General features: G+C 38.1%; 3 protein-coding genes across 3 annotated transcripts in view; all 3 read right to left on the bottom strand.

Moving 5' to 3' along the window:
• Positions 1–8,661, bottom strand: part of LOC126366199 (SH3 and multiple ankyrin repeat domains protein 3) — a 248,622-nt gene extending 239,961 nt beyond the window's left edge. The window contains exon 1 of the mRNA XM_050009203.1: positions 8,441–8,661. The gene's annotated coding sequence lies outside the window, so the exon portion shown is untranslated. The remainder of the gene's footprint in view (positions 1–8,440) is intronic.
• A 3,193-nt stretch (positions 8,662–11,854) lies between these two features.
• On the bottom strand, positions 11,855–14,099 carry LOC126366264 (cytochrome P450 6B5-like). Its single transcript, XM_050009335.1, has 2 exons — positions 12,663–14,099; positions 11,855–12,117 (listed from the first exon to the last, which is right to left on the bottom strand). The coding sequence occupies exons 1-2, from the start codon at positions 14,005–14,007 to the stop codon at positions 11,948–11,950; spliced, it is 1,515 nt and encodes a 504-aa protein (XP_049865292.1). The 5' UTR covers positions 14,008–14,099; the 3' UTR covers positions 11,855–11,947.
• A 1,205-nt stretch (positions 14,100–15,304) lies between these two features.
• Positions 15,305–17,894, bottom strand: LOC126366265 (cytochrome P450 6B5-like). The gene is made up of 2 exons (XM_050009336.1): positions 16,440–17,894; positions 15,305–15,638 (listed from the first exon to the last, which is right to left on the bottom strand). The coding sequence occupies exons 1-2, from the start codon at positions 17,782–17,784 to the stop codon at positions 15,469–15,471; spliced, it is 1,515 nt and encodes a 504-aa protein (XP_049865293.1). The 5' UTR covers positions 17,785–17,894; the 3' UTR covers positions 15,305–15,468.
• Positions 17,895–18,469: the final 575 nt, after the last annotated feature.

Genomic DNA, 18,469 nt, shown 5'->3' with positions numbered 1-18,469 from the left:
TGAGAGGCGTGGAAATCAATTCATGTAGGTATGTAGATGGTTTTGGCTTTTTGGACCAAAATGCGAAATTAGGTAAACGGTGGTTTGTGTTCCTCAGCATTTTGTTTTTAATTTTAACGTGATATTTGCCTGGCGAATTCCTTTTGGAGGAGGGACCCGGGCATTGGCACTATTCATAACATAAATGTGCATGTACGACTTAAGGCAGGGCTTAACATTCAAAGATTTCTAAGGTCCTAGTCTGATTCAAATCATACTTGAAAAAAAAAACATTCCTTCCATACTCGTAAAACATTTGTATCTAGTAAAATCAGCAGTTGTACAAATAGGACGATAAAAAGTACGTATTGTACCCATAAACAAAATTGGATATAATTCAAGTTCAATGGGAGTCGCCATTTCTGTGGCGTTACTATGGCAATGTCGGCCCTCGGAGGACCATTGAAGCGGTGCCAAGAAGCTCCAAAACACTGACGGCGCATGCGCGCAGCCTCCCCTGGCAATGCGTCCGTTCACCTCTCTACAGTCACTCGCAAAAATGTTAAAAAAATATTGCTGGCTGTCATGTGAAACTTAGACGATGCTGTACTGGGAGCGAATAAAAATCATAGTACGTGTTCAGCCGTATCAGTCCTGGAAATGTCGTAAACTTAACAAAGACATTGGTGCTAATTCCTGTAAATACCATCTAATTTTATTTTAAGTTATATCTGTCATTTATTATATCTGTCACGGATGATTCACAGCTCTTAATTTTAGGAAGAATGAGTAAATGAATGAATAACCCGGGCGAATCAAAAGGTACGTCGCTGGTATGCAATCCGTTTGACGTGCTGTCTACTTAACTGTGTCGGGTTATTGACGGATGTAAAATTTTTAGACGGTTGGTTTAGATTTGTGCTTAAAATTGACGTGTGTTCCATAAATTTTATGCTTGTCGATTACCCGTCCCTTTCCTTTTCGACGGATATGAAAATGACGGATATAACTTAAAATAAAATAAGGCGGTGTCTGCAGGAATCGGGGCCATTGTCTTTTCTAACATGATCTGGTTTTTCACCATATTTATGTTATAATATTCTGCAAAAAACCGGACCTGTCAAATCTTCAGTTTAGGTAAACGGACCTGTGAAAAATAGGATTTATTTATTTATTTATTTATTTATTTAGGATAATATAATAGTGATATAACGGTATGTATGTTATGTTAAACTCTTGTTACTGTATTTAAAAAGGGTATGTTAAGAATGCTCTAAGCTTATGAAGTATTTAGTATCTAATTCAACTCTAAGTAGCTGAACATACCGATAATCATGTATTTAATTATACATTTTTTCATTTAGCATCTGTGCTTCGGGTGGCATATTTTACTGTTAGTTCTTGCTATTAAGCATAAAACACTTTCTCGAACCCACTGTGAGGCAGCTTGGTGGTGGTGGTCTGTTTGTATGGTTATTTTTTTCAGAATTGAATATCTTAGAACGGAAAAAGAAAAGTATGAAAGCGGACTCCGGTGGAAGACTACGAATTTTTTTTTGACGTGACTTATTGTAGATTTGCCGCATATTGCATTCATGCCAGACAAAGAGGGAGCTCTCCGGGAGGGAGGGCTTCGTCAATAATCATCCCGTTATCCCCAGCATTAACAGCTTCCGAGGTCTAGTGGTTAGAGCGTTAGGCTCACGATCTGGAGGTCCGGGTTCAATTTCCGATGGGGACATTGTCGAACCACATGATTGTCCGAAAAAAAAGTAAGATGATTCCGTGCTTCGGAGGGCACGTTAAGCCGTTGGTCCCGGCTATTAGCCGTAAAAACACCTCCACCAACCCGCATTGGAGCAGCGTGGTGGAGTACGCTCCATACCCCCTCCGGTTGGTTGAGGGGAGGCCTGTGCCCAGCAGGGGGACGTATATATATATAGGCTGTTTATGTATGTTTATGCGACTGCCTGTCTGACCTTCTAACCCGCGAAGGGAAAACCAGCCCAATACAGGTTAGGTCACATACCTCCGAAAATGCATTTCTCGCGAATGTAGGTTTCCTCACGATGTTTTCCTTCACCGCTGAGTACGTGATAATCATTTATGATCCAAACATGAATTCGAAAACAAATTCGACAATCTTCGGTTTAGGCCTGTGCTGAATTCGAACCTGCGACCTCAAAGTGAGATGCAAGGGTTCTACCAACTGGGCTACCACAGCTTCTTCAATAATATTCTATTAAATTATTACATTACTAAATTAGATAACAAATTGAGTAATACAAAAAACAGAGACACTTCTGAGCGTGACTGTACTCAATATAGCTACATAACCTCATGGTAAGGGTGGTACAGTCGCTGCGACAAGGTCGCTCGTAAAATTAGTCTATCTGTACGTTCCATCTATACCAATATGACGTAGTACCTATTGTAACAGGGTGCGCAGGAAATAGAGGTACTTAAATAAAATAAAACGAGAGTTAAAAGGTCATATATGTAGTTGCTTAACGTCCCGGGAATGTAGTAAAAGTCGACAGAGATTACCTATCTCTTTTCCAACGCGATAGACTATCTATTAGACCTCATTTGTTACATTCAGATGTTAGTGGTTTAGAAGTTATGCGGGAACAGAAATAGCGTAGTAGCACATACAAACATAGCGGTCAAACACATAACCCTCATTTTTATTTAACCGTAGTCGGGTAGAAATTGTGTCTAGGCGAAAAGCGGGTCGAGTCAGAATCCTTATGACTCCTACCAAGTGTGTAGTCTGCTATCAATTTGTAGTTCCATCTTTTTTATGCCTAATCGTAGGTTTTGATTACTTGAGCGGGTTTCTGTCGGCGCCATTAGAAAAGGAAGTAAAAGAAAATCGTGAACTGTGACTGCTTTACTGAGTTAAAAAACTTAGGTTAGGTTAGGTTAATTCCGAAATTAAGTTTAGGCATGATCTAAACCTGACATTGCATACTTTAGTATGCGATTATTATAATAAATTTCAGTTCATTGATACGAATTCCTATGTTAGGAATTTTTATTTGACCAAAGGTAGATATTACTATCTATCTAACTTTTACAAAAGACAAATAGCGAAGTCGCTATCCTTTTTTTTTACATTAGAATCAGCCAATTCGTTGGCTTTTAACGCGTCTGCTCCTATTGAGCAGCCTATTTTTATTTCTGACATTTGTAATTTAAATTAAATTTAATGACAACAGAGAAAAACTTTGGCTGTAGTAAGTTAAATGAGGACATATTAAATATAAAATGCAATAAGAAAAATACAAATGTAATCAACCTGGTACACCAAAACATACAAGGAATATTGGGCAAGGAACTTGAAATTGAACTTTTTTTAAACAGTAATTGTGTTGATATTATGTGCGTAACTGAACATTGGCTAAAAAAACATGAGTTCGTTTGCTTCAATAATCACCAGGTTGCCAGCTCGTACAGCAGGGAGACGGCTATCCGTGGCGGTTCATTAATATTAGTACGTAATTGTTTAAAATATAAGGAACGAACGGATATTGTAAGTCTCTCAGTTGAGCGAACTGTTGAGCTAGCCTGTATTGAACTCAGCCGGCTTATTGTATTGAGCGTATACAGACCCCCCGCTTCATCTTATGATCTATTTGAGAAAGTTATTGATGAAGCTTTATGCAAATTATGTAATAAAAGCAAACATGTTATCGTCTGCGGTGATTTTAATATTGATATTCTGGAAAATTGCTCATTAAGTACTACATTCAAATCTTTATTTCTGTGTTATAATCTTGTAAATCTTTTTTCAGAACCAACCCGAATCACGTCACAGTCCGCGAAATGTATCGATAATATTTTTAGTAACTTAGAACCTTGTGATAAATTAATAATTAATAAATTAAAGTCAGATCACTGTGGTCAACAAATATCTTTCAACTTATTTGTTGACCGCTCACTGAAAAAGGATGTTACATGCAATCCCATATCAAGTAGTCGTTTAGAACAATTCAAAGATAATATGTCAAACAAATTACCAGAACTTCCTTACTGTGATGACCCAAATTTGTTATATAACTCCCTATTTAATCTAACAAAATCGGAATTTAATAAAGTATTTAAGGCAAAAACAATTAAGAAAGCAGACACACCAATTTTTAGTGACTGGGCGACGGTAGGAATTTATAAGAGTAGAAACAGGTTGTATGAACTTTACGAAGAAAGAACATACAATCATAGCGTAGCTTTTCACGACTATGTAAAACAGTATTCAAAAGTTTTCAAACGTGTTTGCGTTACCGCGAAGGCAATGTTTGTTAGCAGTAAAATTAAAGGTAGCTCAGATATTATTAAAATGACTTGGAAAGTTATTAATAGCGAAACTGGGAAAGTCAAAGCACGCGATCTCGAGTATCAATTACAAATTGACGGTAAACTACTCACAAATGATAAGCAAGTTGCTGAAGCTTTTGAAAAATTCTTTACTGACATTCCATTTTCGACTACCAAGGACTTGAAGTCATCTCCTGCACTCGCTCAATCACTTGTAAGGGAGCACATAGATACGTCCAAAGTAGATAAACTAACATTTACACACGTGAGTCCTAGGGACGTCTTAAGAGCTTTTAAATCTTTAGAAATCAAAAAGACTGCAGATCTTCATGGTCTCTCTGTTAAAGTCATTAACTCCGTGATTGATTGCATAGCTCCCTATCTATCATGTATATTTAATAAATGTGTAGACAATGGTGTGTTTCCAGATTTAATGAAGCACAGTAAAGTCATTCCATTGTTTAAAGCTGGTAGTACTTCTGACCCTACTAATTTTAGACCAATATCTATACTACCCACGCTTAGTAAAATATTTGAAAAAATTTTATTACTGCAATTACTTCAACATTTCAATTTAAACAATTTAATGTCTAATAAACAATTTGGTTTCACAAAGGGTCGCTCAACAACCGATGCTGGTGTTGAGTTAATAAATCATGTTTTTCAGGCTTGGGAGGAGTCCAAAGATGCTATTGGTGTCTTTTGCGACCTCTCCAAAGCCTTCGATTGCGTTTGTCATGATATCTTGATCGCGAAACTTCGTCACTATGGAATAACTGATAATGCCATCGCTCTTTTGGAGTCATACCTTAGTGGCCGCGTTCAGAGGGTTGATGTGCATGGCTGCAGATCGTGTGGATCTAACGTCACTATAGGCGTCCCGCAGGGCTCAATTCTAGGTCCATTTCTATTCCTAGTTTACATAAACGACCTACCTAGTCTTGTAAAACATGAGGTGGTGCTGTTTGCAGATGATACCTCCTTACTTTTTAAAGTAAAGAGACGACAAGATTCCTTTGACGATGTAAACAACGCCATTTCAGAGGTAGTGGATTGGTTTACTGTAAACAACCTGCTACTTAATGAAAATAAAACAAAATATGTTTATTTTACGTTATCGAATGTTAGTAGGCCCCTCGATTCTATTATTGTAAAAAATAAGGAATTGGACCTCACGGATACTGCTGTATTTTTGGGAATTACTTTGGACGCTAAGTTGCAATGGAGTCCTCATATTGATAAGTTGTCCAAAAGGCTCAGCTCAGCAGCATTCGCGGTCAAAAAAATTCGTTTAATAACCGATGTAGAAACCGCGCGATTAGTTTATTTTGCCTACTTCCACAGTCTAATGTCGTACGGCATCTTGCTGTGGGGTCATGCTGCAGATATGAACAGCATTTTTGTTCTGCAAAAGCGAGCCATTCGGGCGATTTACAAATTGGGACCCAAGATGTCACTTAGAAATAAATTTAAAGAAATTAATATTTTAACTTTGGCATCACAATATATCTTTGAAAACTTAATATATGTAAAAAAACATATAGGATTATTTGCAAAAAATAGCGATCGGCACATTGTTAATACCAGGAATAAAAATAAACTTGCTTTACAAGTCAGTCGATTACATAAGATTACTAAATCTTTTAAGGGGCAATGTATACGTTTTTATAATAAGATTCCCATTGACATTCAGAATTTGCCTTTCAACTGTTTTAAGACAGTAGTTAAACAAAAACTTTACAAAAAAGGTTATTATAAAGTTAGTGATTATTTAGAAGATATGAATGCATGGGATTAACTGTCTGAGAACTGATATTAGGCAGCTAAATTACTCAATTGTATACCAATATTTTATGTTTTATGTTTATTTTTATTTTTTTAAAGAACGTCTAGGGCCCTGTGCCGAGGTTTTTCTTGCAGCTTCTTTTCCCCGGCTATACAGGTTGTGAGAAGCTGCAGTAGTTTTAGGCGGATGAGACGTTCGTTATGTAAAATTGACGATTCAAAGTGTAACTATGTTACCTACTGAATAAAGATATTTTTGAATTTGAATTTGAATTTGTTAGCTGGCGGAGGTTCTCAAAGACCCGTGGTCGACAAGTCACGATTGTGGAAACTCGATTACAAGGGCTCTCCTTACGGTATTTCGCAGGTTGTATTTAAAACGGACAGATAGACAAAGCTCACGCCCGCGATTCCCTATCGGAGTGGACATAGCCACAAGTGATACAAGACTACTCGCACCCATACTTGATATTGCAGTCTTGAGTTGGATTGAAGCAAATGGGCCATAGAATAAAGAATAATACTATGCATAGAACGGACACTCTTCGCCCCGCACAAATTCGTATACGCTAAATTTACCTCACCCCCTGCTGGTCGCGCTTTACTCTAAATGGTCGAAAACCATAACTGTCTGTCTCGCTCGCACGCTTGAGTTTCCACGAAAGAGTATAAATTGAATACCTAGGTCTTTTTTTGCATAATTAAACCTCCGGGCGAGATGAGATGACGATGATATTCAAAATAAAAAAGATACAGCGAAGAATTTGGAATTCCCTAACGCACTATTTGAGAGGATAAAGCACTACATCCATAAATAAAAACTGCCAGAAATAGGAATGCACCAAACTTTCTTCTATAATGGAGATGAAAATGTTGAAAAACATCGTGTGGGAAATCTTTAACGCTAAATGCACTTACAGACCAGGCACGATAGTGTCGGCGACGGTCGACGACATGCCGACGGCAAACGGTCAGTTATGACGTTTCAGTACGTCACTGCAGTGTAGTTAAGGACAACGCACACGTATTTTGCAAGTAGAATTTTACGTAAGGTACATGTACATACAATCTCAGTTATTTGTATTTTTACATAAAATATTAGCAAGAAAGATTTGACTTTTGATTTTGATTTGATAAGATTTGTTTTTACTAGTGCCAAATAATGTCAAGGGAAAAGTACGCTAAAATAGTTTTTATATAATAAATAACTATAGAGTAAGTTACTTGAAATCGATCACTAGTATTCAAGTTAACAAAAGTAATAAAAGACAGACGCGAAAGTAGAATCGGGTTTCAGTAAATAATTGTTTCCCGTTTCTGAATTAGAAGTAGAAAAGTTAGTTAGTTCTGCGGCCGGTTTCGTGGCCGTTAACTAGGTACTTGTGGCTTTATCCTACCCTGATAGGAGTAACGAGCGTGATTGTGAGTCATCATGATTTACAGAAAAATATACAGTCCGATCTTTCTGGAGGCTAAGTTTCACGAAAGGTTTATTTAATAAGGGGTCATATGATTTCTTCGTTCAAATTATTTGTTCAGAGGACATTTCGCATTGTTCATAGAAAAAACTCTATAGTTCCTGCTACTATTTACCTACTTTAGTAGGTAAGTTTGAAGTCGTTATGACCATGTCAGGGACCTTTGGCGGTTCAGTAGTGTCGATTGATGACCTCACAACCCATAAGCAAAGAAGACCTCCTAAAAGAAAGACCTAAGACAATTTCGTTTTTAGTTCCGGCTACTACCTACCTATTTACTTAGGTATCTAATTGGGTTGGTTTTCCCTCAGTCGCTTCGGTTAAATACCGGACCTGACGACCTCAGGTTAAGTAAACGGATTCCGGAATATAAAAACGAGGAAGTTGAAATACCTACATTTACTACAACAAACGTAATCTTCCAAATAATAGAAATGGATAATAACAAAGCATTTGAACAGAGCTCTGTAATTTGACAATTATAGTAAATTACCCTTCGTAATACAGCTTAAGGTAACTCATAATAACTTAAAACGGTACTTTAAACATACTTAGAACACACTTATACCGACACCCGGCATTTCTTCATGGAAAATAAGAAAATCTTCACAAACCTTGGAAAGAATTAACAAAGTCTAATCAAGCTAAACAGACAAGCAACTTGGTTACTTTACAATTACAATTCATTACATTTTATGTGCAGGTACACGTAAATTAAAAGCGGCGTACAGAACATTTTGTAAACAAATACACATTCTAATTTTAACTTTGTTGTTGGCTTATGTAAATATGTTTATTATTCACGTGTACTCTGTAATGTTATTACACTTCTTAATTAAAACAAGAGTAGGTGCAATATACTGAAATTCGCACAAACTTACCTTTTGCACGAAAAATTGGCAACCCCCAAACGGCAATACAATCCAAACACTATGTACAATGAACACTCACACACAAAGCACGTATTACGCGCCAAAATTTAAATTCCGAATCACTATTTTTAAAAGAAAATTGTAGAAAAATAAAGGGTTATGAGAAGTTGGTGTTGATTCCCGTTTCGTTTCGACGACGCAGCGAAGCGATCGCGCGCGGCTCGGGTTCGCGACTGGCCGGTATCGAGCGGCGGCCGGCGACTCCCCCCGCTCTCTAAACCAATTTATAATACATACGGAGACGCAGCATCCCCTACAACAACCCCAACGCAAAAACGACCTTATCCTCTTAAACTTTAAGTCAATTACGCGCTGCTAACAACTTGCCGCAGAGGCAAAAACGCCGCTAGTTCTTGTAGGAGCGCGAGGGTGCGAACTGTATACGTTTTCGTCGGTTTTCGCAGTTTATAATGGAAATCAACGTGAGACAAGTTCGCGTCGACTCCGATTGAATATTTATGTCGTTGGGAAATTAATTGTCGAGCTGCTGGATAAACTGTCAAAGTCCCCGATCTGGATTAGAGGCGATGCAAATTAAAGTTTGGCGTCGGAGGTTGACAAATATTTGGGTAAGATTTGACGTTAGCTGACGATATAACCCTGCTTTGAATATTGGTAGCAGTTTTACTCAACTTCAAGCCTTTTGTTGAAGGACGAAGTTGCGTTAGTTCGAAATAATGGGATTTCGATTTATCTGTTTATAAATAGTTGAGACGCAGACTGTGTAGGAGGATCGCGATTCACGTGGAGACATTAACAATGCAAAGGTTTTCGGGGAAGTGAGGTATCAAATTAAACAGCTTAATATGAAGTTACTTATCTGCTGATTGAGAACTTAGGAAATAAAACTGCATGCCTCCAGCTGCTTGATTATTACGCGCATGTTGTAAAAATCGACAGAGATATCCCCCCTCCATCATGGTGGATTATCTGTACAGCCGATAGTCTGGACACATGCCTCTCAAAGGGTTGCTGTGGCTATACCTACATCGATAGGGATTGCGTGTGTGGCTTATGTCTGTTTTTATAATGAAGTTAGACTTAGGAACTTTCCCCAAGACACGATCGGATAACCCATGGATGTGCGGTGTCAGGGTAAGGTAATGGTGCACCTTAGACAAGTTGCAAACGATTATGACAATCGACATTTTTTTTTCTTAGATAAGTTGCAAACGATTATGACAATCGACAGTGACTGTTATAAATGTATGGAATGAACATAAGGTGATATGTCAATTCCATATATTGGGCCTGTACTCAAATTGTCATTTGTTCGGATATGTCCTAGCTGTTTTGGATCGAACGTTACCTGTGAACATGATTTTGAATGAGGTATTAAAGTGTATTTATTTATTTATTATTATTACAAGCATGATGTATGAAAAATTTTTGTGTAAGATCTCGTATCTCTCGACTCAAGAACACCTCACACGCTAAAAATAAATTAAAGTACCTACAACAGACGGAAATAATTTAGTCCCTTCAAAATTTACCCGAAAAAATTTTCTATTTAATTTAACACAATTCTCGTCCACTTATGGTGTCCTCATTATGACTGGCTAACAACGTCTGAGTACAGTCATGAGCAATATTATCATGTACCCACTTTAGAACCCTGTCGCACTAGCATATTTGATATTTAATGAGACTTACGGTTTTATTTGTAAAAAAAGTTAATGTGACATGGTTTCAAAGTGTATACATATTAGTACTCATGACTGTACATGTTATTTTACACTTTGTAAATAATTACACGTCTGACTGACACGTTTGTCCTGTATAAAATTTCGTTACATAATTATATCGATTCTGACGATATAATTATGTCGTTTTGTCGAATGGTGCAAATATGTGAACCCAAATAAGTCACGTCGTTTTGTCAAATTACATACTTATCGATTTCGACAAAACTTATTGAAACGATCGATGATTTTATCACGTGCGCATGTTAGCCCTACTGGGAATATTTAACACTCAATGAAAAATTTACCGTGTCATAGTTTAAACGCCGGTATCAAAAAGTAGAATGCACATAGGACGAAAATAACCTTGCTAAAAATGGTTCTATTCTCGACATTGTATGAGGGTAAATGATCTAGTACGAGTATTGGAGTTGTTACATCACAGGGCCCTTGTTAATTGGTAAGTGAATGTATCGCACGTTCCCATGCGAACATTAGCAAACAATGTGTAGATCCTATCGTTCTCTCGCTCTACTTGTGATGGAAAAAATCTGGTACTTGCTAAGACCTTTATACCTTTGCGTCAAGAGTACGTAAGTGTCGGCGGTAACTGGGCACCTATCACAACTACCGGTCACCAGCGACAAGCAGTTGACACGAGTTTTCGTATATATAAACAGCCTATGTACGTCCCACTGCTAGGCACAGAACTCCCCTCAATCAACCGGAGGGGATATGGAGCATACTCCACCACGCTGCTCCAATGCGAGTTGGTGGGGGTGTTTTTACGGCAATAGCCGGGGCCAACGGCTGAACGTGCCCTCCGAAGCACGGAATCATCTTACTTTTTCAGACAATCAGGTGATTCAAGCCTGAAATGTCCTTACCAAAACAGGACAGTCGCACAAAGTGATTACGACGATGTCTCCATCGGGAACCAAACCCGGACCTCCAGATTGTGAGCCTAACGCTCTTACTACTAGGCCACAGTGGCTGTTGTTTTCGTACATTTTGTTGAAACTCGCCGCACTCGCTACAGATGTAACTGCGGCCTGCCACTTGTAATCGCTGCGGGCGACACAGGACACCGAAATACACCACCATCGTGTTGCTCCACCCTTGCGCAGTCCGCGTTGGCTGTTGCCAGTGCCCTGGCCTGTTAAACCGAGCCTAAACACTATCCTACTTACGCTACTTCTCTGCTAGACTAAACGCAGAAAACGCGTTTTCTCTACCTCTAATCTAGCAGAGCAATACAACGGTATTGCTCTGCTGCTGCTTAGCTGCTTATCATCCCCGAGCGTGTCTTTAAAAGTTAACAAGTCTTTAAAAGAGAAATTGGATTCACACTTGGCGATTGCATCCCAAGGTAATGATAAACTAAAAAAAAATAAAAAAATAAAAATAAATAACTATATAATGATGCCAACCCGACGCCACCAATCAGCCCATGACGACAGGACGCTACTATAAATTCTCAATTCATTCGATAACGAAGGATTAATAAGGATAATAAGAATCTCCATTCTTACTTATTGTGAGCTACGGTGATAGCTGAGATATGAACTGTATTACGATAAATGATAAATTAAAAAAGCTTCCAAAAGAGAGTTTTATTCTACTTTCACCAACATAGATCACAATAAGTAAGTATATGAAAACAAAACCAAAATTCAAAGTGTAAAAAGGTTATAAAATGTTCTGCGAGGAGTCAGCAGAACTCATATACTTTATTACTTAGTACGTATTTGGAAATCGCCAATAATTAAATATTTTACTTATGCCTAGGAATTACTTTCAGTATGATGCGTTGGTCTGGACCTAACAAAACACGTTTAGGGTCAGCCTTTATGTTCTTTGGTGTGTTTTCTGAGGCCTCAACACGAAACTGTGACAGCAACTTCACTATGAACATCCGGGATTGCACCTTGGCGAACCGCATTCCTGAAAATAATCAACATTTTGTTTTGAATACGATTAGTAGTCTTGCTTGGGTTGATGAGGCTGGTATTCAACCTCACAACCCACACGATAAGAAGAAAAGAGTAGTCTTGCAAGGGGAAAAAGTAAATTTAAAGTGAGTAACTGCAAGTTGGTTTCTTTGATTTGAAAGTGATCAAGAATATATAACAAACAATAAACAACAATATAATAAAAATGTTATTATAGTAACACCGCGCATTGATGCTGCAGCAGGACTAAATACGTATAGATATCTACAAATGTTTGTTAATATGTAGCGGCGGTGTCGCGTTGCTGTCGGGTGTTTGACAGCAGCGTGAGTTCTTAAACATTCTAAGTCAACAGTATTAGTATCACAAAAATAACCCAGAATCATTTAACATTTAGAAAATATCCAGTAAGAACATACGTAAGCATTCACCCAAATGTAGACAACTTTTTAATGAACCAGAACAGTGATGGGGTGAATACAGATAGTAACAATAACAAATTCTTTAAAACTAAATCAATTTAAAAGCATTTCTCACCGATACAATTTCTGGGTCCGGTTCCAAAAGGAATGTAAGCGCAGGAGTGTCTATCTCTAGAGTTCTCAGCCGAGAATCTCTCCGGATCGAATTTCTCAGGATTAGGGTAATACTTTTCATCGTTATGGATCCCGGACACTGACACAAACACTATCTCTCCTTTTTTAATTGTTAAATCGGTACCCGGGATCTTGTAATCATCTACCGCACACCTCTGCAGCGGATCTACTATAGGATACTTCCGAAGCGTCTCGTCGAACACCTGTGTCAAATAAGGCAGATCCATTAAAACATCATACGTTATATTCCCACCACTCTTTTTAAGAGCTTCATCCACTTCTTCTAATAGTTTCTCTTGAATTCCAGGATTTTTAGTAAGTTCATATAATAAGAAGGACAAAGTGGTGGACGATGTTTCGAAGCCTGCTACGTAGAACACAAACGCTTGTGCAGCAATCATACCATCTGTCAGCTCTACAGAGATCTCCTCATCGTCCACGAGCTTGTTACCACGAATAACTTTCTGTTGTTTCATTTCTAATATAAGATCCATGAAATCCTTCCGATTTGATGGTACACCGTTCCTTTGAGTAAAAACTGTTTTTACAAGATCATAGAAAAATTTTGTTATTTCAGCAGGGAAAACGAGACTGTTAAGTGTTTTCAGAATGCCAGGAATCATCATGAAGAATTCAATTCCTAATGCACCTTCTAAAATAAGTTTATCCATTCGATGAAGGAGATTCACTGTAGGGTCGTCACTTGATCGAATGTCGATGTCTAGACCGAAGGCGCAAGCGGCGATCGATGACAACGTGTACAGTTTAGTTATCAATTGTATGTCTTGTTCTGGGTTTTCATTGACATTGTCAAGACTGTCAAACAATCTGTTTGCGCGCTCTGATATTAAAGGAAACATATTTTTTAGTTTCCCAGACGTAAATAATGGAGTGAATTTCGTTCGCAGTATTCTCCAAGTATTACCATCCGCGCTGAACAAGTTTGCTCCGAGTCCATCTTCAGACAAACCAACGCCGCGGTCCATGAACATGTCAAAGTCTTTTATCATAATATTCTTTACGATATCCAAATCTCGGAGTAAAAGACAAGGTCTAATCATTCTGTAGAATCCTACAACTTTCTCATCTGGACATTGATTGTAAACATCTTTGAGAGCACTTCCTATAAACTTCTTGTGAAGCGCCAACTCTTTGGTGTTCCCGAATATAAACTGAGGTTTGGGCCCGGGTACGTTTTTCTTCTTCCAATAACCATATCTTTCTGTTAGAAACCAATACACAGCGAACACTATTGTTGTTAACGCTAACGACCATTGCAACAGCATTTTGTAAGTCACTATTAAATCCACTTAAAACTCAAACAAAAATGGTAAAAATTACAACTATGAATACGACTTGTTTACACGCATGCGTTTGATATTATGGCAGTGACCCTGATAATACTCGTTTTGCCTGTAAGCTGTATATTGATCGCGTCGCGATAATCTCACTATCGTCAAGCAATGTAGGAGTTCCGCAAAATTTGGAGCTAATCTAGTGTCTTTACTTGGGTCATTATATTTATAATCGCTGTTGTGGTAATGTACCTACGACCGACCCTATAACACCTTATTTTATTGTATATTGTACTCATTCACACTTTTTCATTCAATAGAAAATATTATTTTATACAGAACCAAATCAAATATATAAAAATCTACATGTTTACAAAACATATTAACGATAACAAGTCATTGTTACTTCATACTTTACTTATCTTGAATAAGATATTATATAGGACTTAGGTAGGTACCTAAATAATATTGTTTTAGTAGATTTTTAAAACGTAATATAATAGCAAGAGTTAATGGCCTCTCCACAAAATGCATTATCAATATGGACGGTACCTGTCACCAAAAGTTAATTACTTATATTAGGTATATCCATAGAATGACTTCAATTCCTAAAACCGTCTGTATGTCCTTGGACTTTAGGTTACGCGTGTGAGTAGTTATGTCTGTTTGCATGGTATAAATATACTTAATAAGCTGAGTAGTTATGTATAAGAGGCACTTTTAAAAGCAAAGTAGAACAAACAGGAACACCCAGATGCGAAGGTTTTAAAATAATCAAACACACAATGAATATTAAAACTATTTATTATATAATTGTTTATGTTATGTTACTAATACATTATTTGAGGCGGTTATTATCTTAATTAAAACACATATAACAGCGTTTGCCCTTAGAAAAATATAGATCTACCTACTCCACTCCAAATACGACCTCCGTGGTCCAATAGTTGAGCGTTGAGCTCACGATCCGGAGGTCCCGGCTTCGAATCCCGGTGGGGACATATCACAAAACTCATCTTTGTGATCCCCAGTTTGGTTAGGACATTAAAGGCTGATCACCTGATTGCATTAAGCCGTTGGTCCCGGTTACTATTTGCTGATGTAAGTAAGTAGTCGTTATTTGAGCCATGTCAGGGGCCTTTGGCGGCTCAATAGTAACCATGACACCAGGATTGATAAGGTTGGTACTCCACCTCACAACCCACGTGAGAGACGATGATCCCATGATCAAATAAATAAATCGTGGCACTTGCGACAATGTTCAAATATCGAGAGCCTATTATCTCTGATTGTAACGCAGTATGAATCCGGTATTATATGTTTTATTATGTTAACACTTTCAAGGACAGAACGTCTACGGATGTTCCGATTCCAAGGTGTCATACTCCCTATTATGAACCACCAATGACCCATGGTCTCTGTATTTAATTAACTATTGTCACTATTAAATATTTACTTATGTCTAGGAATTATTTTCAGTATGACGCGTTGATCTGGACCCAACACAACACGTTTGGGGTCAGCCTTTATGTTCTTTGGTGTTTTTTCTGAGGCCTCAACACGGAACTGTGACAGCAATTTCACCATGAACATCCGGGACTGCACCTTGGCGAACCGCATTCCTGAAAAATAAAAAAACCATTAATGTATTCTGTGTGACAAACCAAGAGTTTACGGAAAGAAATAAAAGGTAGATAACTGCAAACCGACAAACAGTAAGTAGCTGTTATTCTTAATTAGGTACAAAAAAACAATTCTACAGGGCAAAATTATGAATAATATAAAATAGCATCAGGCGTGTAACCCCGTAGGGGTAAGTAGAGGTGTATAACCTACACCACACCCCGCACAGCTATTTTTGAGGCCCGTGGACTGGGGGACGAGCATATTGCCATTCATCATCAGCCGTACGACGCCCACTGCTGGGCATAGGCCTCCCCCAAGGATCTCTACGACGACCGGTCCTGCGCTGCCCGCATCCAGCGGCTTCCCGCGACCTTCACCAGATCGTCGGTCCACTTTGTAGCGGGCCTACCCACTGAGCGTCGTCCGACACGTGGTCGCCATTCAAGAACCTTTCCGCCCCATCGGGCATCGGTTCTCCTCGCTATGTGTCCTGCCCACTGCCACTTCAGCTTTCCAATACATTATTACATATTGCCATTAACCGGGCACAAATCCTAGAATCCACGTGATATCCATTATTTATGATCCAAACATGAACTCAAACTCAGAAAATCCAGGAGTTTAGAGCCTGAGCCGGAACTATCACCTATCATGGATTACTATATGACTTGAAATGTTTGAGGGCGATGAAGTCCCAAAGTATAATACCTAGATAACTCTGCAATAATACATAACAATAAAGAGGTGAACACTGTACAACAACAAGTCGTTTAAAACAAAAAAAAAACATTTCTCACCGATACAATTTCTGGGTCCAGTTCCAAACGGTATGTAAGCGCAGGAGTGTCTATCCCTAGAGTTCTCAGTCGAGAATCTCTCCGGATCGAATTTCTCAGGATTAGGGTAATATTTCTCATCGTAATGGATCCCAGATACCGACACGAACACCATCTCTCCTTTTTTAATTGTTAAATCGGTACCTGGAACCTTGTAGTCCTCCACCGCACACCTCTGCAGCGGATCTACTATAGGATACTTTCGAAGCGTTTCGTCGATCACCTTCGTTAAGTACGGCAGATCCATTAAAACATCATACGTTACATTCCCACCACACTTTTCAAGTGCTTCATCCACTTCATTTATTAGTTTCTCTTGAATTTCGGGATTTTTGGTAAGTTCATATAGTAAGAAGGATAAAGTAGCGGACGATGTTTCGAAGCCAGCTACGTAAAACACAAACGCTTGTGCAGCAATTATGTCATCAGTCAGCTCTACAGAGATCTCCTCATCGTCCACGAGCTTGTTACCACGAATAACTTTCTGTTGTTTCATTTCTAATATAAGATCCATGAAATCCTTCCTGTTTGATGGTACACCGTTCCTTTGAGTAAAAACTGTTTTTACAAGATCATAGAAAAATTTTGTTATTTCAGCAGGGAAAACAACACTGTTAAGTGCTTTCAACATGCCAGGAATCGCCATGAAGAATTCGATGCCATATTTGCCTTCAAAAACTTGTTTATCCATTCGATGAAGGAGATTCAGTGTTGGCTCGTCACTTGATCGAATGTCGATGTCTAGACCGAAGGCACAGGCTGCGATCGATGACAACGTATACTGTTTGGTAATCAATTGTATGTCTTGTTCTGAGTTTTCATTGACATTATCAAGACTCTCAAACAATCTGTCTGCGCGCTCTGATATTAAAGGAAACATATTTTTTAGTTTTCCAGACGTAAATAACGGAGTGAATTTTGTTCGCAGAATTCTCCAAGTATTACCATCCGTGCTGAATAAGTTTGCTCCGAGTCCATCTTCAGACAAACCAGAGTCGCGATTCATAAACATGTCGAAGTCTTTTATCATAATATTCTTTACGATATCCAAATCTCGGATTAGAAGACAAGGTCTGATCATTCTGTATATCCCTACAACTTTCTCATCGGGAAATTGATTGTAAATATCTTTCATGATGGTTCCAATAAACTTCTTTTGAAGCGCCAACTCCTTGGTGTTCCCGAATATAAATTTGGGTTCAGGTCCGACAATGTTTCTCTTCTTCCAATAATCATAATGTTTTGTTAGAATCCAATACACAACGTATGCTACTGTTATTAATGCTAGCGACAAGTACATAATCATTATGGAAAACACTTATTTTATTTTACAAACAACAAGATACACTTAATACTCAAACAAAAATGTTACAACGGTAAACGACTTGTATACGGTGATGCTTTGATGATATGGGAGCAAATCTGTTTTTCGAATTCTATTATATAAATTCCAACAAAATGTGTCGTGTCATATTAGAGTTCCGCGAGATATGAAGCTAATCTAGTGATGACGCATGGTCATTAATTTTATAATTGCTGCTGTATAGTAGGTAAATTCTTATATGAGCACACTCGTAGATTACACTTAAGTACCTAAATTAGATACTCAATTCGGTGGCGCAATTATTTTTTGTACGGTAAACCAATGCCATTTTGTCACAATATTATTTAGGTACCTATGTCGATATGTTTAATACGTGCAAAATATGCGCCACCGAAATTACGCGTACCTACCGACTTTCGGTGGTGTAAATTCACCCAGACATGTTTTGAATAAAAAAAGAAACATTATGTACAGAACCAAATAAATATGCTACCTAATACAATATAAATGATAACAAAACGATTATAAATAGTAATATGTCATCGTTACTAGATAACTTGTATATCGTCCTTCGATAAAAAACTTAAATAAACATATTATTATTACACGTGTATATTCTAATACTCCAACAGCCAACAGCCTCGTGGTCTAGTAGTTAGAGCGTTAG

Source organism: Pectinophora gossypiella, chromosome 4, assembly GCF_024362695.1.
Source record: "Pectinophora gossypiella chromosome 4, ilPecGoss1.1, whole genome shotgun sequence".
Taxonomy (NCBI): Eukaryota; Metazoa; Arthropoda; class Insecta; order Lepidoptera; family Gelechiidae; genus Pectinophora; species Pectinophora gossypiella.
The sequence above is the reverse complement of the archived record's forward strand: the minus strand, read 5'-3'. Positions and strand labels throughout refer to the sequence as shown.

Coding starts and splice junctions, on each gene's coding strand:
- LOC126366264 (XM_050009335.1), bottom strand. CDS start 14,007: ATGCTGTTGCAATGGTCGTTAGCGTTAACAACAATAGTGTTCGCTGTG. Junction 12,118..12,662: donor CGGACCCAGAAATTGTATCG/GTGAGAAATGCT, acceptor GATTATTTTCAG/GAATGCGGTTCGCCAAGGTG.
- LOC126366265 (XM_050009336.1), bottom strand. CDS start 17,784: ATGATTATGTACTTGTCGCTAGCATTAATAACAGTAGCATACGTTGTG. Junction 15,639..16,439: donor TGGACCCAGAAATTGTATCG/GTGAGAAATGTT, acceptor TTTATTTTTCAG/GAATGCGGTTCGCCAAGGTG.